Here is a 23,854-nt window from a genome sequence, read left to right as displayed (position 1 = left end):
AGAGGGCGTGTCTGGTCTGCTTCCGTGTCTGAGGCGGCGGTGTTTGGCTGGTCACCATGGAAACGTACCCGTTAGACTGGTGGTGTAAGTAAGTCCAACACACTTCAGTTTGTCGTTTTCTTAAAAACAGTGCGGTAGGCCTTTATTTAAACATGGTAGTGCTTGGCTTGCATACATCATTAGTGATCTACAGCACAATAGAGTACATTCAATATGGCCACAGATTAAACAATAAAATAAAACGTCTGTAAAACAGTGATCAATATCCACCATGAAGCAGAGATAGCCAATATCTTTTACAGAAACGGAAATAAACCCAGAAACAAATAACACTGAACTATTGCTCTGGCATGCACTGCACAGATGAAGTCAACTGATATCACACTGAAACAAGAAGCACTAGTACCTTCATTCTGAAACAAGAAGCACTCTGTACCTTCACTCTGTACCTTCATTCTGAAACAAGAAGCACTCTGTACCTTCATTCTGTACCTTCATTCTGAAACAAGAAGCACTCTGTACCTTCATTCTGAAACAAGAATCACTCTGTACCTTCACTCTGTACCTTCATTCTGAAACAAGAAGCACTCTGTACCTTCATTCTCATTGTTGTTATTTTCACACACTTTGAGCCAATTCTCAGATGAAGTTAGATATATTGAGCTAAATATACATGTTAAAATAGCTCAAGTCTTAGCTGGTACAAGTAATAGAAGTATAACCATCCGATGTAACCTATGTCAACAGAAAGCAGATGGGTGGAATAGCTAAATATATTGAGGCGTCTGAGGACAACCCAATGCTGCTTCTCAACTCTCAGCAGACATAACAAAACTAAGTGGACATCACCGCAAGTTGTGCACTTTTTCGTTTTCCAAACTGAAAACCGGTAATGTGTGTGAAGACGGGTGCATGACCTTTTGAAACCCACTGTTAGTGCAACTAGAAACGTACTCTGTCTGGTGTCTGGGAGAACACAATCCTTCTCTGCCTCATTCCTGAAAGCTTTTAACAGATACACAGGTTTCAATATATAAACGTTGTCGTGCTAAAAAGCTATGGATGTGCCACCAAAGTAGAAGTTGGTCGGTAAGTCAGTGAGAATCACATAGGAATCTACCAAAGGCAGGGCCAAATAAACAAACAAAATAATAATTTGTAATACATCAAAATATATGGCCCTTTGCATGGAATGAAATAACATTGAGTTGAAAATTCCAGTGATGAAAAAGAAAAATTACATTACATTCTCTCAGACAGACACGCACACACAAAGTCAGATGACCTGTATCAGGAGTATTTTAAATTGCCTTACACAGAGATACAAGAGTAGAGAGTTCTGTACATCAATCCACGGTCCCTATCCACCCATCCATCCGCCCGTACAAAAACACTTTCCTTAAAGAGTCACACAATTAGCAAATATGAAGTGATATGATGGTAGATTGTATATATTATTACAATTACAGAGGATGGACATCACGCGCGCGTACCACATAGTTAGACTAAGTTCTACATTCAAGCCCCGGAGCCGTTTCAGAAGGTGTAGCTTAAAGGTTATTTTAAGTGCAAAATATGGCCTCCCATTCAGAGAGGATTAGCTATCGATCTCAATATATATTTTCAGTGTTGAACTCTGCTGGTTACGTGGTCCAAATGTGTTTTAGCGCCATCTCCTGGCCAAGTACCATTTCTCAGGGAACACTTTACTCCATGTACAGGAAACTCCATACAATACCTTAAAGTTGTAGCCATTCATCCATCATGATACATGATAGGGTGCAATCAAACAAAACATATTGGTGATTAAAAGTAATATTGCTGAAGTCACGTAAAAACCTTATTACTTTCAAATGCACCCCCCCCCCCCCCCACCCTCCCATATTAATTTGATAGTCGAGCTCTTTGAGAATCTATATAGGTATTAAATTAAATAAAAAATAAAATATAATTATAATTAGTGTCTGGTGTGTTTTCTTACTACAAACACGGACGGGCCTGTTATGTCTTACCTGGATATGCTTGGCACATGGTGATTGTGTAGAAAGTGGGACAGTGGTACCAATGGACTTCAGTTCTAAATATTGATGAATTGAATATCTGGGGGTGTAATTTCTGTCAGGGAAGCCAACAACAGTTAGCACGATAACACAGGAAATCATGTTCATGATTCACTACATAATTCTACCCAACACTCAATTGACAGCATCATGTTGGTGGCATAAGAGCAGGTGCCGTGCAGCGAAAATATCTGATGTGCAATCTTAGAAGGTCGCATGGCGAGATTGTAGATATTATTTTCAGTGAACGACACAATGTGCAACAAGTGTAAATCAGCCATTAGCATGATGTAATGTTTACCATCATACACCGATCGTTCATTTGTGATCTTTCACGGTGCCAGCCAACAATGTTCCAGTTATGGTGTTTCAGTCCAGGATCCTCATTAGCCAAAAATAATGTTAGCAGACAGTTGCTAATGGAACTGGACAATAAGCGGCAGTCAAGCGGTCTCATCAGTCCAGCGCACCAAGTCCCTCAGTTCTAAATGTGTCCTCGCCCTTTCCAACAAAACATTTAATTGTGTCTCACTTTTGGCAACCACACCGTTTCAAAACGTGTGTGCGTGTCGTTTGTTCCTCTTTTGGTCTCGACTCGTACAGAGCTTGTGCATTGACAGTTTTGACCACCGGGGGCAGCCGTGCTTTCTCCATGGTCCCGTTATGTGCATATCCAGAAGGCAGGGGCTGCCCATGTGGTTCAACCCTCATTCAAATGGGATGGGAAGCAGCCAGGCAGGGAGGGTAAATGGTCTCAAATGAGGCGCACTCTAGACCAGGCATTGCCACACATAGAAAGATTTCAGCCATTGTAAGGTCATCATCAGCATCCCTTGGATGTCTGTATAGCCTACTGTACTAAAAAAAAAAAAAAAAAAAAAAGCTGTTAGGAGCTTAGGAGGAAAGCTGGCCAGCAGATGTCTCCATTTGAGGGCTGATAAAGAACTTACAAGGTATATAGGGATAATGTACGCAAAGACGGGAATCATGTTTGGCTGTTCTATCTCGTGGGCATGTCCCTGCCTATTTGGTTTGGCTGCACTGGGCACAAATCAACGGAAAGGAACTTAGCGTCCTGGCTTTTTGACGCGATAATGTAACCCCAGGGAGCATCGTTAGAACCTTCTACAGATTTACGGCTCACATTTATGAAGTTCAGAACTACCGCTAGGCCTTTTTAGCCACTACATCCCCACGTTTCTCCAGAACAATTTGGGAGTCCCTGCCCCCCAACGTTTGGACTAGGCAACGTCGCTGTTAAAAGCCACGACGGCAAACAATGTCAAGCGGTAATTATGGCGATGGCGGCGATGGTTAACTGTTACGGTCCCTCATGTTAGGACCTCGCCGGCGGGGCCCCCGAGCCAGACCCCCCCCCCCCCCCCCCCCCCCCCCGGGCCTCTTAATTCTGCGGTGTGCAGAGGTAGTTCTGTGAGCCGCAATTGTAAATCTGAGGCGTGGAGTAGTAATTGGTCTGGTGCTGCTGGAGGTTGTTGCCCTGCGGCGTGGAATAGTAGTTGTGGTGGTGGTGGTGGTGGTGGTGGTGGCCGCCGCTCTGGATGTTCCCGTAGGCGAAGAGCAGGGGGGCCGTAGAGGAGGGGGGCACCATGGCCCCCGTTAAGCTGCCGGCCCTCTGGATGGAGCCGTACCAGCTGGACGGAGCCAGCTGGGGGGCAGAGGAGAGGAGGCTGAGGAGGGGAGACGGGACGGGGCAGGGCAGGGAAGGACAAAGGTACACAGTAGGGGGAGGGTGGGAAAAATCAACGGCTGAGATCAGAGACCAGATTCTACAAATGTCTTCTAAGTCCTAACAGTTTTCAGAAAAAAACATCTCTCTGCTGTCAGGAGGAAACCTCATAAGTCCAAAATGTTCATTTTTCAGGAAATGAAAAATATACATTTTTTAGGAAATGAAAAATATATTTTTTCAGGAAATAAAGAAAACATAATATTTTTAAAACAAAGCAATAAAGCCTCATCAAAGTTGGTGTTGTGACTCGATATATTGTCAATTACTTCCATGAGAGGGGGAGGACCATGGGTTAAACCATTTTGGGCGGATACCCCTTTTGGTGTTAGCATTATGTTATGCTTTAGCTATTGAATAATAGCAGATCTACAAGCTCCAAGTATAGAGTCAACTCAGGTCCAGTTTATTTAGTCTATAGCAGTGGTTTGCAACCAGTGGTCCTGGAGGTTATTCCAGGTGGTCCCCAGCCAAATGATGGAAAGTTGGTAACCAAATGGACCCTTCTAGAATGGATCTTTAACTCTTGAGTGTAAAATGAAACCAAATGTACCCTTCTGGGTCCATTTGGTTTCATTTCACACTCTCGAGTTACATTATTGTTAAACATCTGCATTACCTAATTTACAAGAAGTCTACACAATTAGAGAATGTAAAATAATTGTTATTTTGATCAACGTTTGCCTGTTATCTCTCCTAATGGTACCAACATGAATACAGCATGGAATTGTGGACAAAATCTTATCCAACGATAAAAGAATATTCTTTAGTTTTGGGTCTGAGAGGCTAAATGTTATCAATGGTGGTCCATGGCTCAAATGCTGAAGAAATAATGGGTCTTGATATGAAAAAGGTTGAAACCCACTGGGTTTAAGTGATTTTCAAGACCTATTTTCAAAAGAGCAAGTTTATTAAAAAAATAGCTGATCTACAAGCTATTTTTGAAGAATTCACAGGGAATTTCAAAATATTCACCCATGACATGCCCAAAATATGCCAAACATGCCCAAAATGCTGCTTCAGGGTCGATGCGGTTACCAGAAAAATACAATTTGACAGAAACACAGAAGTGGCAGTGTGTGTGTGTGTGTGTGTGTGTGTGTGTGTGTGTGTACAAACACCTCCATGCAGAGGAAGTGCAACACGTGTTCAAAGTCTTTCCTGTCGTGCAAACATGCATAGATGTATGCATGTACTGTACTGTACTGTACTGTACTGTATGTTTGTGTTCCTGAGAGAGTATGTGTGTGTGTAATGTATTGATCTGTGTGCGTGTAATCTAATCTGTAACTCGGTGTGTGTGTGTCTGTCTGTGCATACGTGCATGCACGTGTGCATGCTCACCTAGCTCTATCAGCTCTGCTGGTGATACTCCTGGTTAAGTCGTCATCACTGTCGTAACGTCGGGGGTTGTCAAAGAAATAAGCCCTGGAGTTGAAACTGTGACTGTTGATCATTCCCCCCGAGGGCTACAAGGACACGCCATATGCACCGACACACACACACACAGACACACACACAGACAGACACACAGACAGACACACAGACAGACAGACAGACAGACAGACAGACAGACAGACAGACAGACAGACAGACAGACAGAACAACCAAGGTTATTATAGGTTTTTTTTCTAATGATTTATCTATTGATTTATTTGTTTTGACTTCAATTTCAGTTTTGATTAATTAGTTCTAGTCTTTTGTCTGCGTCCGCTACAACATTTCATGACTCAGAGGATGGACAACAATCAGTTACAACTTACAATGGAACATATCTCCAATACTTTTATGTGTGCGTGTCCCTGATAGTGGCGGAATATAGAATAGAATGGAATTTACCAGGTTTTGGTTGGGTTTCTGAACTCTGAAGTAGATCACCACTAAACTAGTTGGTAGAAGCTCCCAAAAGAACAAGATTATTCCAAACAAGACGTAGGCTTCACCACTCACTTCCCGCGCGTCAGCCTGGAACACACACACGCACACGCACAGTTAGTTTTATACAGTACATCTGTGAGGACATAGCATTGATTTGACTCGTATTCATTTCCTAAACCCTTAGTTTACCTCATTAGTACATGGCTGGTCCAGAACATGTGCTACTGATAAGAAGCGGATGGTCAGTCATTTAGAATGTACATTTTAGGCAGAGGACAGGGGTCGACTGCCTTGCTCAATAAGGCAATAAGGCACGAGACGTACAGTAGTGGAGTGCCTGGCTCCAACCCTCTCAGACATTATAAAATACAAGGTAACCTCGGACCTCGTGTGGCTTATTGCTTTTCTAAAACGGTTACAAAACATGAAAATCATGAAACTATTCCTAATAATTCACTAGAGAAAGTAGTTACACTTTGCGGCCACCAGGAAGAGACACTTCCTCGGTTTCTCAGCCAGTCCAGTCAGGCTTTGTGAGCATTTGATTATCGTGAGATTTAGTAATTGGTGTTTAATCACAAACCAGCCAGTATTGGGACTAACCGTTTTAGAAAGACACTTTGATGGGACACACAGTTGCGGACGATGGAGATTGAACCTTATTCAAACATTTCAACACTGTCACTTGTACTGACGAGTCATTTTGTGTTTTCAATGCAATTTCAATGCCCAGTTCGATACGTATTAAGGCCATATCTGACCCCCATTTGATACAAGCTTTATTGTCTACGCCAGGCCGAAGGCACGGCAGAGACTATGTTTTGCACCCTGTCCGGACAGGGTGCAAAACAGTGCGTTTGTTCGTCCGTCTGTCTGTCTGCGAGAAGCTAATCTCCGGCACCATTGGGCCGATCGCAGCAAAACTGTGCACACTTCCTGGATGCCAGAGCAGAGCCTCTGCACAGATTTTTTTCAGATTTACAGAGCCACCAGCAACCCGACTTATGTAAAACACATTCTTTGATATTACTGTATTACAAATTTCACACAAATCGGCACACATCAAGAAGGATCCGTTTGATGTTTCATTTTCCATCCTGTTTGGCTAAGATTGACATCTAAGGTTTGCACGAGTGGACCGCTTTGAACAACATATGCCTCGAATCATGAACGCAGGGTCAGATTGCGGTGAAACATTACACGCACAACCGCACTGTATTGAGAAATGTAAAGTAGAAAAAAGCATTCCATATATGCAAGAACAACACAGTGGTGCTATCCTTAAATGAACACAGCACAGCCTAAGGCACAGCTTGTATACGCAAGCTGCAACAGATCTATAATCTGTAATTTATTGTTGGGATTACACACACACACACTAATGTTTTGACTGGGTTATCTCAAAGGTTGAACCCTGATGTAGGACACACACACACAGTTATTTATAGACAAACAAAGCCCTTTGCCCCACTGAGCATTGCCTTCCCAAATCCCCTAAGATGGATTGTATGCACATGCATTGAAGCGAGGGCACAGTCCCGCACCCACTCTCTCTTTTCTCTCTCTCACACACACACACACACAGATGACTACAGCACCCCCACACAGGGGACCGGCGTACCTGATCGGAGACATTGTACCAGCCGTAGTTGAATAGACTGGGCTGGTCTTGTGGCGACAGTGACACTACCACCAGGTTATAGCAGGCTCTCGACGTGTACAGCAGCACCACCAGGGCTCCTATAGCAGTGGCCTGACATACAGATGTACCCTACACACACACACACACACACACACACACACACACACACACACACACACACACACACACACACACACACACACACACACACACACACACACACACACACACACACACACACACACACACACACACACACACACACACACACACACACACACACACACACGGTTGAGATTCACAGGTGCATGGTCCGACGTACTAACAGTCCTACAGTCATGAGTCCGACACCCTGCCCAAAACCCAAACTCTATACCTAACCTCACAGGGAAGCCACAGGTTAGTTTTAACCTGCCACGGGTTAGTTGTAACCTGCCACGACCAATCACGACGCAGTGCTCACGTAACTGTAGTGACATTGGAAACACAACCGAGACGGGACCATAGAGTAGAGTAGTAGTTATTTGTGCGCGGATAGTTTAATGCAAAAAAGTATCATGGAATTAACACCGACAAAACTAGTGAAAGAAGAAATAACGCCGAAAACGAACTAGCCACCTTAGCTTCAACAATCGACACACTGTTTTACTTCGAGTAGGAGTTTGTTTTTGCCTCTGCACCGAGTGAGGGTGCGCTTTTCTCGCTTACTCGTTGCCCCCTTTTGAAACTAGCTCCTCGCCACTTGCCCTACAACACACTTCCACTTGGTTTGAGCATAGATATATAAATAATAGACGGCACTGGATGGGAGGGGAATTCCGGTGCCGTCTCTATTATTTAAATATCTTTGCTCAAACCGAGTGGAAGTGTGTAGGTGAGTGGCGAGGAGCTAGTTTCAAAACGAGCCATGGAGAGAGCTTCTATTCTCCAGACTATGATGGAAGCATTAGAGACTACTCAGGGCCTATGCTATGCTAGTGTAAAGCAACATGTGTTTTTCAGAAAACTAAGGCATTTCGATGCTGTCGACGACAGAGCACCAGCACGTCTTTACCATAGAAACAAATGGCAGACAGGCGCTGTCAACTCAAAAAACGAACGAACGAACGGATGAAACATAAATAGTGAATGGTGCATTAAGATTTATATAGCGCCTTTATCCAAGGCGTAGTCTCCAGCCTTCGGCTAGTGAGTAAAATATGAGCCTGAATGAATGAATCAATTCGTATTGTTGCGTCTTGTCCCAAGGGCCATCCCTTAGGGGATTATAAACACCAAAATCACAATTATAAAAAAAATTACACTCACTTCTCAACGACAGTCACGATTTACACAAAGGAGAAGTGAAATGTGTCTGTGATAGTTACTTACTACTACTGTACCTTAAAGCTTAACTTAACATAATGTTTAGTTGACCGGGGTAAGCCATACTAGTAGTAGTAGTCTGAAAACCCACCTCTTCAGACTCCACCATGGCCCGTAGCACTTGCCCTAGCCTAGCCCCTTAGATAGCACATTATGTAGACTTAGATAGTATTTTAAACAGACTTATAGCTTGTTACGTAGACAGCTCTAGAATTGCACTTTATGTAGTCATAGCACTTTATAGTACATATGTATAATATATTATATAGTATAGTATGTATAGTTTACATAGATACTCCACTGTTACGTTCTTAGTCTACGCATGATTCATGATAACTACTTTTTATATATGTGATGTATGCCATGCTTTTGTTATTGCTTAATGTAAGTCGCTCTGGATTAAGAGCGTCTGCTAAATGCCTAAATTGTAAATTGTAAATTGTAGTAGTAGTTACCCCTTTTCCCCTCTACAGCAAATCTCTTCGGCAAAAATAGTGAATGTTCCCCCTAGGATAGGGATGCTACGGTTCAGGTGGTTAAATAGCACAGTAGGGCAGAGAGGTCGTTGCACGGTTAACATTGGATAAAGAATAATAAAATCATTGTTATTGTTTATTATTATTACCTTGGACTCGAGGTAAACATTGGCAGAGGACATCTTGGCAATCTTAAAGAGGCAGACGGCAAGAGAGATGGCACAGAGTACAAACAGACTATCATTGACCAGCACCCTGGCCAACACTGCATGCCTTATACCTGCATCACTACGGAGAGAGAGAGAGAGAGAGAGAGAGAGAGAGAGAGAGAGAGAGAGAGAGAGAGAGAGAGAGAGAGAGAATTTTAGAAGACATTTAAAGAAGTAAGTAAATATTATCCACTTAGCCACGGAACCATTTTTTTTAAAACAGCAGATCAACAAGCTCACATGTAGCTGCGGGACTTTGGGGCTTTTTGGGATAATTTAGAAAAATATTCAGATTTTTTTTTAATTGTTTACATTTTCGTCTATTCGTCTATAGTAACCTGCCCAATATTGGGGCACCAAGTATAACGTGGTTCACAGACAAAAAAAAGAATCAGTATGTGTGGTTCTCAAACTTTTTCATGTCAAGGACCCCAAAATGAATATGTATTCGGCCGCAGACCACCATCTGAAAAGACTCTCATAAAAAAATATATACATTCAAAAATAAAATAAAAGATGCTATAGGTGCTATATGAACTTATTTGTCGGGGGACCCCACTTTGAGAAGCACTGCACTGCTGTAAATAATGGAAGCTGTATGTGAGCGGCTCCTTTACCTTGGTGGTTCAAAGCGCTCCAGGGCTCCTTGCACCAGCAGTGCACAGGTTAGATTTACCACCAGGAACAATATACTGAGACACAGAAAGGCCAAACGCAGGGGGGTCCTGATATATATGAGAGAGAGAGAGAGAGAGAGAGAGAGAGAGAGAGAGAGAGAGCGCAAAGGTTTGGGATTTCTGCTCATAGCACCGTGGAATAGCAGTAAACATATGAGAATTATCGCAACACATTATGAAAGCACACATTATAATGCATTGGCATTACTAGAGCGATGCCCGTTGGGCACTGGCCTACTTGGAACGATGCAAGTTGGAAATGCATGCCCAGCCAAGTTATTATGTCTGTGTCCCTTTCATGCCCATATATGGAGTTCTTTTTCAGGCATGCCCAAATGTGGAGTAATGCATCACTTTATACTGCATTATAATTATGTTATAAGGCATTATTGTGCGATTATAAGTCACAAGTATAGTCATTACATTTATGCAAGAACACCACAATAGGTTGCTGCCTACAGTACACCATCATAAATGCCATTACTTTATTTAAAGTATAGAATGACCACTTAAAGTGACTTATAATTACACTATAATGCATTATAACAGTGAACATTACTATAACGCATTTTTGAGTGGTTTGAGTGGTGCAAACCACTCCAACAACCAGCTTTGTCTGTACCCGTGTACCTGTACGTGTACCTGTGTACCTGTACGTGGTACCACGCACAGGTGAGCATGGTTGCTATGGTTAGTGTGTGATGTCACTGCACCACTCAGTTCACACGGGTGTGATTTTTTTATATATATCAAATTAATTATAGCCTATATGTATATACACTATAATCCTTGCAAAAAGTATTATATGATCTTATAAGTAATTATAAAATTCTTTATAATGTGTTATATTATGATGGTTGCAGTGCTACAATTATACAGTGTTATGATATAATATATGCATAATATAATGCATTATAAGTATGTTTAGAATGCATTATAGACATGAGATGCATAGCAAGTGTTACCACCAGATTTTGCACTTGCTCATCGAAACCAATGGTATCACCGCAAGAAAGCAAGTTCAGCCAAGCGTAGTGTTTAATTTTGGTTATAAAAAAATAATAAAAAACAATTTTTATGGTTGCCAAAGTAGATGAATAGAAACTATTTGGCAAAATAACGTCATAACTGCCTGGTGAAGAAATATTACACGACACGGTTTGTCAACAAGTCATCTTCCATTTCTTTGGTGAAAAAACGACAGATTACTACCAAACCAAAAACACAGACTTACTTGTACTTGGTGAGTTCTGGAGAGTACTTGGCTTTGGCCTTAAACATTACCTGGACAGACAGACAGACAGACAGACAGACAGACAGACAGACAGACAGACAGACAAAGACAGTGAGACAGATAGAAGCAATGAAATCACATTTAGAACAATAATGTATAATAACAATTTCCTAAGTTCAGAAAGAAAACAGGAAATATAAAGTATGTATTTGGTGAACTCTTGGTCTTTGAGCTGTTTGCAATCTAACCGAGGGGCTTCGTTCAGCAAATGCTGACGGCAAGGCAAATAAACACTTATTCATTGCTTCCACTTGGGAGGAGAGTGTGAACTTAACAGAGCCTGTGACAAATTCCAGTGTATACATTCAAATCAGACAGTCAAAAGATAGAGAGAGAGAGAGAGAGACACACACACACACACACACACACACACACACACACACACACACACAGTGCTTGTAACAAAGAAAAAGACACACACACACACACACTTGTTGACAGAATCTTATGAATTGTTTTTCACTGTTGTTTTGTGTGTGTGCGTGCGTATGCGACCCTGCGTATGTGTTGTCTGCGTGTGAGGACTAAATCAAACCAATGCCTACGAAATTGATAGCAGCCCCCCCCCCCCCCCACACACACACACACACACACACACACACACACACACGTGTGTTGAAACTGTACCAAGTCATGTGTGTTGCATCCATCTACACACCATTGTGTCGACAATGACACATAATATGGAATGTGTGGAGAACATGAACAGTTGTCCGAGTCCATGGTCTGCACACCACCACAAGTTTTGGTGACGAATCTATCAACACAGAGGGTGGTGGAACTACCCCAAAACATCCCAGAATGCACTCAATTCAACTCACTTCCTATAACTACACTTTGTTGCCTTCAGGCAGAGACCTTGTATTCCCTACTTAAAAAAGTGTCACACAAAAGCAGCAGAACCTGCCGTTCTCCAATCTCACTAAACTTAGCGATCAGCTATCTCTGCAGTTTTTGTGAAAGTATAATATAAAGTGAAAGAAGTGGAAGCGTGTCTGTGGATAAATATTGAACCAATAAAAAGTATTAACAAGAGCTTGTGACTAAATCCTAACTGATTTGCTGAAATGTAATGGTTTTGGACAGAAGGTTACCCACCCCGACAGTGACAATTTGCTTCTAAGTGACATTAGGCTAAACTTGATTAGTCCTAACGGACGGACAGAAAGGACATGGCAATGCTGTCAGATGAAAGGGTTTAACCTTCCTTAATGAATTAATGACATGGGTAACGATGAATGGGCTCATTATGAGAGTAAATCACTGTAAATATTAAACTTAAACACACACGGTCCGTCTAGTAGTACAAATATTATTGACTGACTAGAAACCTAGATATGAAGCCATCAGTCAACACCACGCCACATGTCATGTGTTGGGGTAAGGTATAGTAATAGAAGCGTGTGTGTGTGTGTGTGTGTGTGTGTTTTCAAGCAAACATAACACACACACACACACTTAGAAATACTGTCTTACTGAGTAACACAAAGGAGAAAGCAGCCTGATAAAACATACCAACAGTGGGAAGGTTGTCAAAATGAAATTGGTTACGAGTTAAAGGATAGTCAGGATTAGTGGAAACCTTATTTAGTAACGCACATGGGTGACAAAACTTCAAAGATGATACTCGGAATATCTTTTGGATTGTGGGGTGGAATGTGGCTTTTGTTTTATTACAAATGAAAATATTCTTTATAAAATGGTGGTGGCAGAGAGAGAGACAGACAGAGAGAGAAATCTTAAGGGGAACTAAATCACATGACACAACTTGTATCTGACTCATGAAAGAAAAAAAAAAGCAACCGGATTTCCACGACCCGTGTGTCAGACGGTACAACATGTCATAACAGCATGATGTTTTATCAGTGGGCATGCAGGCATTTTATCAGTGGCAATGCAGAGACTTTTGGCCACCATATGATGAGTATCTGTGTGAGCACTCGAAAAGACCTCTTAGCAAACATAACACTGGTTGGAATGGAACCCATTCAACAGCCCCAGGAGAAGGGGAAAGTAACCAGAGTTAAACTCAACAGAAATACATCTCATTCAAACTCGGTTTATAGGCTGTGTGTGACCGACTTTCTCTACAACAGACCTGCTATTCAGTGATTTGGTATCAGGGTCCCGAGCTATAAGAGATCCCTGACACCACGGCACCTTGCCCAGTGGAATTTAGGCAATTTAAGCCTCTCATTCACCCCATTATGCACAGCTGTCCTTGAAATTTGTGTCTTTGCATCTATCCTTCCTATGGTTTGGAGCCACACATATCCCAGCAAGCACGGTCAGGACCTGGACGAATTAGTGACGTCTCAATTGGGGCCAAATCAAGTCAAACCAAGACTAGTCAGATCTGGCCCAGAATATCACCTGATTTCAACCAACATCAATTCTGCTCACTAAGACGAATGTCCCTGGATGAATCAGAAAGAGTCAGATCGAGACCAGATCAACTTAAGTCATAACATAACTAGTCAGATCTGGCCCAGAATAAGCTATATTATTTCAACTGGTGATGACGTCCTGGAAATGACGTAAAGATCATCCCCATATGGGCTGTGATCTGGCCTAGTCCTGAACGTCACTGGAATCATCGGAGGACGTCATGATAACATCATCATGACGTCATTTGGCTTGCTGGGATGTATTGCGGTTCATATTGTATGGCGTGGCCCCTTGTTGTCAATGCACTGCTCCGTCCACATTGCCGACTGAAGTGGATGGTTGTCAGGCGGTGGACTGGAGTCAGTGGATTAGAGCCCGAGTGATGCAACATTTTTAGATCCAAAGGCAATCTTGGTTTTAGACAGTACTAGACCAGTGGTTATCAAACCTTTACATTTCAAGGACTGAATGTCAGTACAGTATACAAATGGAACCAAATGGAGCCGTTAGGGTTCATTTGGTTCCATTTGTATACCGTCAGAGTTACAGACTGTACAGGTCAATTTAGAACCCCCTAACACAGTGGTTTTCAACCCTTTTCATATCAAGGCCCATTAGTTATTCAGCATTTAAGCCACGGACCACCAGTTAAACTAAATAATGTTTTGTTGTTGGATAAGATTCTGTCCCCATTTCCATGCTTTATTGATGTCGGTACCATAGGAGGCAACCGTTGATCAAAATTACAATTCTTCTACATTCTCTAATTATGTGTAGACTTCTTGTAAATTAAGTAATAGGTGTTTAACAATAATGTTCTCTTTCTCTTAACTCTTGAGAACGCAAAATGAAACCAAATTGACCCATAACAATATCTATAAGGGTCCATTTGGTTACCAACTCTCCATCATTTAGCTGGGAACCACCACCTGGAACCCCCTCAAGGAACACTGGTGGTCCCCGGACCACTGGTTGAGAACCACTGCCTTACCGGAACCCTGAGAGTCCCTGGATCCCACTTTGAGAACCACAGTACTAAACCACCGTCTACCTCTAGCTTTTAAAGGGGCTGCTAATGCCTGAGGTTTGTTCAGCTGAATGTCAGAGATTTTGTACCAGAACACTTTGTTAGGAATCTGTCAGCTACACTCAACTATCTGATGAGAGAACTGCAGCCCAGTGAGCCAACTGCAGTATTAGAAATGTACAAAATGCACGATTACAGTATACATGGTTTTCTTTGAGATTAATAGCCTGGGTAGTGCTGATAATTTGCACTTGGCCTGGCTGAAATCGCCCTAGCGGCTAGCCCTTTGCTTAGCAACATTATGTGACCAAGAAAGTCAAATAACAGAGGTCCGGAGTAGACCATATTGGTTTGGCTGATATGTCGGCCATTATTATGTTGCGTTCACACGGGCAGATGCAAAGACGCAGTCTACCATTCATTATCAATGGAAGCCAACGGCATGACGATGCAAAGACGTAATGATGCTCCAAATGAGTCAATGACACTCCTATTTGTCTTCGCTTCTGCCCGAGTGAACGCACCATTAGACTTTTGCGACGACGTTGGTATCAGCAATTATTATGCAGGATGTCATTATAGGTAAAACTAATGTTATCTACAAGCTCACAACGTGACACCGATTGGCTAACCCGACCAGTCGGCCTCACTGATTGGCTGAGTTTTGCTTCCCGTTTGTCACATTATTACTGTACATATCAGAAAATGTGAGATAAGCTTGACATATGAACATGTCGGGTAACATGTACACATTGTCTTCACATTGTATTCCCAAATTGCATCGTTCCAGACTTGCGTGGTGCACTGCAAATGTAATATTTTTTAATATACTAAAACTCACTACTGCTGACCTCAAATGCACAATGAACAAAGACACTTCAGAAGTTGCTAAAATTACCAAATTAAGTTTAAAAAGCAGCTAAATGTGTCACTCTGTGCCATTTGTAGAAAGAAAAGAAAAAGAAAAAAAAACGGAAAAGAAAGAACGTTGGTATAGTAGTCTGAAGAGTTGCTAAATCTATTAACAAAATTGCTAAGTTGTCAACAGTGCTTCTGAATGAGCCCTAGGTCAAACTCTTCACATGTGAAGACTAAAGTTCCTCATTGTGACTGAGGACAGGTCAGCTGACTCAGGACGTTTGTTCACCAATCACAAGACTCCAACAGCCTCATTACCCAACCCCAAATCGGATAAGTTGATCAACGACGTGGAGGACAGTGTTGCAATCTAATATTTTCCTCCACATCCATTCAGGATGTCTGAATGTGTTTGTTTGTTGGTCTTTCCAAACACATTCAGACATGTGGAACTTTAGTCTTCACATGTGAAGAGTTTGACCTAGGGCTCATTCAGAAGCACTGTTGACAACTTAGCAATTTTGTTAATAGATTTAGCAACTCTTCAGACTACTATACCAACGTTCTTTCTTTTCAGTTTTTTCTTTTCTTTCTACAAATGGCACAAAAAGAGTGACGAATTTAGCTGCTTTTTAAACTTAATTTGGCAATTTTAGCAACTTCTGAAGTGTCTTTGTTCATTGTGCATTTGAGGTCAGCAGTAGTGAGTTTTAGTATATTAAAAAATATTACATTTGCAGTGCACCACGCTAGCCTGGAACGATGCAATTTGGGAATACAATGTGTAGACAATGTGTACATGTTACCTGACATGTTCATATGTCATGCTTATCTCACATTGAAGATTTCCTTCCCTTTGTCTAACGCATTCTTTCTGTTGCGAAATAATATGTTTCCTTCAGATGGGACTCCGGAAGACTCTCTCTGGGTCCCATACTGTACTTTGTTAGATGCAGATCGGGAATACCCATACAACTGCAGACAGCAGTTGTATGGGTTCCATTAGAGGACAGTGGTTCTCAGAAGGGGGTCCCCAGCTAAATTAGTTAATATAGCATCAAAATCAGTTCAACCACTTTAACCTAACCCCTACATACTGTACATCAGCCATTTGCTGATCTACAAGCATTTCAAAACAAATAAAACTTTTTTTGTGTTTCGTTTGTTTTTTAATATATTTTAAGAAAGAAAATCTTGTATGGGGGTCCCTGGCTGCCACAAAATATTTTCAGATGGGAGTCCGTGGATAAATGTATACTAATTTGGGAGTCCGTGACATGAAAAGGTTTGAGAACCATTACCATACGACGATTAGCTGACTGTATCTATACGATTCTCCAACACAAACCATAACCTCGTGTAAAATTCACCACCTACATCTAAAGCTCCAAAGACCAGTGAGTTACTGACTGGTCACTGAAACGTGTGTGTTGCAAAACAATCTTTGATAGTTGGAGAGGGCAGCTGTTACACAACAACTGTGAGTAACCGACTGTCTACTCCACCCCATTCGCTCTCACACACACACACACACACACACTCAGCTGAATAGAACACTGTTCACATGTATCCAGGACTGTGTGTTGTTCAGTGCAAAACAGGGCACTGTCCAGGTCGAAAGATTTGAATAAACATCTGCATCTAACAAAGTACAGTATGGGAGCCAGAGAGAGTCTTCCGGAGTCCCATCTGAAGGAAACATATTATTTCGCAACAGAAAGAATGCGTTAGACAAAGGGAAGGAACTCTTTCCCCCATTCTCACCATGGGCAATTAATAAACCTAAACATTGCGAGACATCTGTTCACATTATGTGTATGTTCATGACTGCGGTCGCCTTTCCTCATGTGACAGAAATGATGCAGTCGGATAGATCGTACGTTCAACTTCACAACACGCCTGAGCGTCATCATCACCAATACGGCTGCAACTAATGATCATCTCCGTTGCGCTTATTCTGTCGAGTACTTTTTCGGTTGACCGAATAACCGAGAACCGTGTTTTTAGGGGGCAATTATATTTATTTTTTAATAATGACATGAAAGACATTGAAGTTAATTTGAGCCCATATACACTATAATGAAAATCAATAGACATTAAGGTGCTTGAGATTTTGACTTGCACATTATTGTGAAAAGTTGAAAACCACTGGTCTACACAAACACTTGCACTATGACCTTTACAAAATCAACCAGCTGTGATCAGCATACAAACTACTTACTGTGCGTTTGTCCTTTGCTGGGATGCAGGGAAGACATCTAAATATACACTGCAGCTTTTGTTATATGAAGAAGACTCATAGGACATACTGTACTGGTAGTGCATTTTGGATTACAGGGATTAAAGTGTCCCTTTAAAATGAGGTGAGATCTAACACATCTCATATAAATGTAAAATAAATAACCAAACAATTAGGGATGTGCCGATGAGACATTTTGGCCGATATCGATATCCGATATAATTAATTGCTGTTATGGACGATAACCGATACTACCGATGTCGATATGATCTCATTCTGTATTGAAAAATGTTGTCCATTCTGAAAAATACATGTATCTGCACTGCAGGCTTAGGCAAGTCAGATTTAACTTAATTACCTTTTATATTTAATATTGTGAGCTTGTAGATCTGTTCAAGCTGTTACTTTGGGCTTGTTTATCTGTAAAGACAGACAAATTAAGCGGACCGATTCATTGATTAATCGAACCGATGCCGATTAATCTAAAAACAGCTAAAATCGTCCAATACCGATGTGTTTGCCGATTAATCTCCCATCACTACAAACAATATTTACTTTTCATTAGTGGTATTTTGTCACAGTGATCCTTCTTCATGCGTTCAACCTATAGGTACAACTGATGCAGCTATCTCTAAGATCGGTTCAACTTGACCATCAACACAATGGACAGTACCACAGTGCTCATTCTAGAGCAGTTATCCCACCTTTCACAAAAGCAACATGCAGTCACAGCATGCCATCTTTGAATGGGAGGTCAGCAAAGGTAAAGCTTTGGATACAACCCAGGGTCTGCTAGACTAGTGACTGATACTCAACATTTTTCATTTCAAGGAGCCATAGTTTTATTACATTTTCTTTTATCTTTGAGACTACACTGCAAAATGTTATTTTAACTCTGAGAGGGGGTCACAGGGCTGTCACGATCATGAAATTGTACTTGACAATTAATTGTCATACAAATAATTGCTACCAACAATTTAAGTGTGAATTTGGAGTTGAACATTGGAACATATGAATCTAAATTACAGTTCCGTTTTCCTTTTAGGCTTTGTCAACAAAGATTGCACAGGACAGATATGACAACTTGATATGACAACATAAATGACAATGACAATGACCCAGCTTGTAGAAAATGTATGACATTTTTCCAACAGATGAATTTATACACACGACTGGAAACGATTGACGATTATGCAAAAATAACGATAGCTGACAGGCCTAGACACAATGTGTTGATGATGATTGGGGTGGGGTGACTGGGAAAAAAATAACTATATTTTCCCTTTCTACAATGACCTACTGTCCTAATTGGGCGTAAGCCCAGCCAGGTAAGTCTGAGCATGCATAGATCTGTACTTGCACACCACACAAGCAATGCAGTTGTGGCCCATTTTACATCCCGAGCCGTAGTTAATCAAGCCAACCAGTCTATAGTATGACACACACAGACATCCACAGGGGAGAGGAGCCGCGTGATACTCTGGATATTACATATTGTTGCTGTCGGGCAGAAATCTCATATCTCCACATCTCTCTACTTTTAATGATTTCCAAAAGATGTATGCCCTACTCTGGCGGACAATAGTGTCACACAAAAATCTGCCGATCTATTGTGACAATTTGCTCACTGCTCTGTGGGTTTTCATCAACACTGAACCAAAGAAAAGCATCAAGAGCTTGTGACTAAATAATGACGACATTGATAATAACCAACGATATGGATCCATTTGGAACACAGGTGTTTCATTTCCTGATGAAAACTACGAGGTTTTCATCCGATCGCGAACGCTATCACACTGTCTGGAACCACAATATTTATTGGGCTATAAAACATACTGTATAGAACCCATGACATCTTTGAAGGACCCTGACCTTCATGACAACCTTTCAAATGGGTCTCTATTATGCACCACTGCCCTATGGGGCACAAAAGCAATGTTCCGACTAGAAGAGCCAGATGTTTGGGTTCGATGCTGATCCCCATTTAGGAGAGTAAGTACAAGAAGTTCTAATCCACAATTCATGAACAGCCGATCTACATGCTCACAAATTTGCAACGTGTTGTGAGCTTGACATGCCCAAAATGTTAAAAATGACACATGACATCGGCTGCGTAATTGCCGATACTGATCCACCGAAAGTCAAATGCAATATTATATGGGTTGCTTAATTCCCATCACCTGGATGGGAAGCAGCTGTGATAAACTAGAAGTGCATGGTTATACAATAGCGGCAGCAGGGAACACCATTACAGTGTGTTTGTGTAGCTATGTGAGAGAGAAAGATTATGATTTTGTTTATCTTAATATTCCATTATGCCAGGAGCGGCTACTGGCATAATAGAACATTAGGATAAACACACCATTATATTACTGGATGATGCTATGAGACGTGTGGCCTCTCACAATCTGGCTGGCCTATTATAGATAAACAGACAACCTAATAAAATATATGAAAATGCTCGACTGTGACAAACATTTTGTATGAATGCGTGTGTGTACCATCTCTTTCCACTCTGTTTCCAGTTTAAAATTAACCATGCATGAAGTTGTAGGAACCTCTTTCTCTCAAAGCACTGACTCATACACAAGAACAGCACCACGCCATTCATTTATATCACTTTTTCATGTCAGTAGCCACCAGGTTAATATGTATTTGGCCCCGGACCCCTGTATCGAAAATATTTTGTGGCATGGATGGATCCCCATATGGATATCCATATGGATATGGATCCCCATATACGATACGATTTGTCCAACACATTTTTAATTCATATCCAATCTAAAAGCTCATAACGCGCCACGTCGGTTGTACTGTAGATCGGCAAATGGATGTTTAAACTGTTCCTTGTTTTTGGCTGGGAACCAACCGCCTGGACCCCCCTGAAGGAACCCACTTTGAGAACCAGTGCTTTTTACATGACCACATCCAGCTAGTCTGTATGTCAGGTTTGTCCTTGCATCGAGGGCACTTCAGCAGCTTTGAGAAATGTATAATATACACATGTATTTATGCTTGTACATCGGCAAATTTTACTACTTTCCCCGAAATAGGCTTATTAATTAATAATTATGTATCGATTATTTTATTAAATGATGGATTATCAATATTTGTCATTATTATTTTGATAATCTACATGTATGGCACACAGTACATGCATATGGGTTATGGGATAAACCACAGCACAGACTGTAAGGATCAGACTATCATCTCCATTAAGGCAGCGAGCCACCTTAACCCAGCTGCTTCCATTATGGAGCACGGCTTCAAAATCTCTACCCATCTGTGTCTATACGACCCAGGCCAAATGCTTACTAGACTAGAATAGACTGTGTGGAGCCCTCTGCTCTTTAGAGTAGATGTTAGTGCAGAACAGGGTATTGTGTATTGATAAAGATTAAACAGTTGGGCTGTGATTGCTGTATATTAACATGGACTATGAAACAATGGGGGCAAATATTGCAATGTCAGCCGTTTTAATGAAATCAGGTCACACAATATGCAGATCTCACACACACACACACACACACACACACACACACACACACACACACACACACACACACACACACACACACACACACACACACACACACACACACACACACACACACACACACACACACACACACACACACACACACACACACACACACACACACACACACACACGTTAAGTTATGGGGGGGTTGGGGTCAATTTACCTGGCTGTAAGTATTATAAGTATTAGTAAATCAAATTTTACTTGTATAGCAGTAGCACTTCTCACAGAAAGGACTCACAAAGACAAAGTGCTTTATATGAATAAAAACAGCATGAATCATTCCTAGTAACAAACACTGTGAAACGCATAGAAAACAGAACACAGGGTGTGCAATAAAATCTCAGGAAAACAAACACAGCTCAGCAGACACAGCCAGGCGCACACTCAGTGACTGACTGCATACATTTAACATTTACCTGTGCGAAGTACAGGTTGAGCAGGCACAGGGTGAAGAACTGCAGGCAGACGGGCAGACAGTAGAGCAGCCAGTAGACGAGGGGCTGCAGCCGGCTGGCTTGCGCCACAGTACTGTTCTTGAAGTAGAAGGAGAACAGGGTGGTCCTGAGCGCTGCCCACAGCAGGCACAGGAACAGGAACACGCTCTGGTAGCTGAAGCGCTTGTGTCCGTAGTGCAGGATGAGCCACAGCTGCAGGTAGACGAAGACGAAGAGACAGGAGTACAGGACGGTGTAGATGATGGTGATGCTCAGCTCCAGACTAGGGGAGATGATGAGCGGTGCGTTTGCAGCAGCAGCAGCAGTCCCCCCGCCGCCGGTGGCGTCTGCAGACCCGGCTGTGTCTGCACGCAGCCCGGGCTCCCTTATTGTTGTCGAGGAGGTAAACACCACATTGCTGCTGCTGCTGCTGGGGTTGACCTCATTTTGGTGCGAAAACATCTCGAGATCTGGGTGATCAACAACAACAAGAAGAAAAGCGACGGCTGGCACTCAGAGGGGTTAGTGTGCGTGCACCAACCCACTGGAATTATTACATTTAGTATTAGTAAGTGTTTTTTTTTGTTTTCTTCACTCGTGCGTGCATTAGGAAGGAAAAGGCGATGGTAAACAACCTATAGTCCCGTGCAAAAAAACCGCAACAATAAAAAAGCAGTTCATTCCAAAAAGGAGAGGCATTGTTGTTGAAAAGCCACGCTCTGGTGTTTTAAATCCCGGTGTATGTCTGAAGGAAGGAATTGGAGTTTAAAACGCTGGCATAATAAAAACATTCTGACGAGAAAAGGTCTTCCAGAAAAGACAGAAAGAGAGATATACCCCTCTGACAAGAATCTCTGCAAAGCTGCTCTCTCTCTCTCTCTCTCTCTGCAAAAAAACAACTTGGGTAAAAAAAAGGAAGCAGATCAGCTGTGATGCAGTTTGGACACACCCCCTCATTCTCTCCACTAATACGGAAACTGGCTGTCAGTGAGCCGCCATCTTGGCTCAAATGAACTACATTTTTGGACTAATTGACACGATAATTTCCAATGTTGTACTTTTTACTAATACAGTTATTTGAAGACTTTAGTTACAAATGGTGGACCCTGTAGTAAACAAGTGTAATGCTTTATCATGGTGTTGTGTGCTTTTTTCCCCTGCAAACTGTTGATAAAGTACCGTATTCAATCAATCAATCACTATATTCATTCTACCTGTATTCATCTATATATATTCACTAAAGTAAAATGTTTAATACGCGCCTTCTTTTTTAACATTGTGGTAATAATGCAATGCTACTTCTGAGTACTGGTACCTACTGCTCCATTGTGGAGCCACGTGACGTCATCCAGCCCAGTTTCCGTGGGAATCTCCAAAGCGAGCGTCGTAACCACGCCCACGTAACCGATACGACAGCCCATTGGCCATCGCCGCGCCCAGCCCCCACAGATCAACTGACCCGATTGGTCAGCAATGATGTCAGCTGTGGAAGAAGTATCCGCCTCCTTGCTTGCGTGTGATTGGAGGTTAAATCAAGTAAAAAACAACAACGACCATCTGATTGGCCGGTTGGAGCACGTGGCTTTTGTGTAACAGGAAGATATAGACGCTAAAGTACTAAAGTAAACACGATTAAACATTAAAAAAGAAAGAAAAGAAAACATGACTAAACATCTTTCTGGGATGTTTCATATGGATCTATGTCTATGGTTTTGATGACCAGTTGATGAAATACCATTGATTTGTTAAGAAATGTTATACATTTGCGCAAAAATATGCAAATCTAAGGCTAGTTATATCCCATGGACTTCAAAAGTCCCGCAATTATATTCTGACCCACATCACCAGTAAATAGTACGGTCGGTGTAACATGTATTTTTCTTTGTAGGGGATTTGGAGACGAGTTCGATTCCCCCTCATGGAAGATGCATCCATAGTTAAAGTTAGTTATTGACCAGTTAACTGCCTGGTAATTGCATACCTGGATGTAAAATAATAATAAAATATGTTGAGTTG

At 41.8% G+C, this 23,854-nt stretch overlaps 1 protein-coding gene across 1 annotated transcript; it reads right to left on the bottom strand.

The window, feature by feature from the left end:
* Window positions 1-3,461: 3,461 nt before the first annotated feature.
* On the bottom strand, window positions 3,462-22,942 carry gpr137c (G protein-coupled receptor 137c). Its single transcript, XM_079495797.1, has 8 exons — window positions 21,821-22,942; window positions 11,289-11,338; window positions 9,995-10,102; window positions 9,318-9,456; window positions 7,307-7,456; window positions 5,647-5,772; window positions 5,152-5,276; window positions 3,462-3,748 (listed from the first exon to the last, which is right to left on the bottom strand). The coding sequence occupies exons 1-8, from the start codon at window positions 22,298-22,300 to the stop codon at window positions 3,463-3,465; spliced, it is 1,464 nt and encodes a 487-aa protein (XP_079351923.1). The 5' UTR covers window positions 22,301-22,942; the 3' UTR covers window position 3,462.
* Window positions 22,943-23,854: the final 912 nt, after the last annotated feature.

This window comes from Electrona antarctica, assembly GCF_951216825.1.
Source record: "Electrona antarctica genome assembly, chromosome: 24".
Taxonomy (NCBI): domain Eukaryota; kingdom Metazoa; phylum Chordata; class Actinopteri; order Myctophiformes; family Myctophidae; genus Electrona; species Electrona antarctica.
The sequence above is the reverse complement of the archived record's forward strand: the minus strand, read 5'-3'. Positions and strand labels throughout refer to the sequence as shown.

Coding starts and splice junctions, on each gene's coding strand:
- gpr137c (XM_079495797.1), bottom strand. CDS start 22,300: ATGTTTTCGCACCAAAATGAGGTCAACCCCAGCAGCAGCAGCAGCAAT. Junction 10,103..11,288: donor CCAGAACTCACCAAGTACAA/GTAAGTCTGTGT, acceptor CATATATATCAG/GACCCCCCTGCGTTTGGCCT. Junction 3,749..5,151: donor AGCAGAGCTGATAGAGCTAG/GTGAGCATGCAC, acceptor TCCCCTCCTCAG/CCTCCTCTCCTCTGCCCCCC.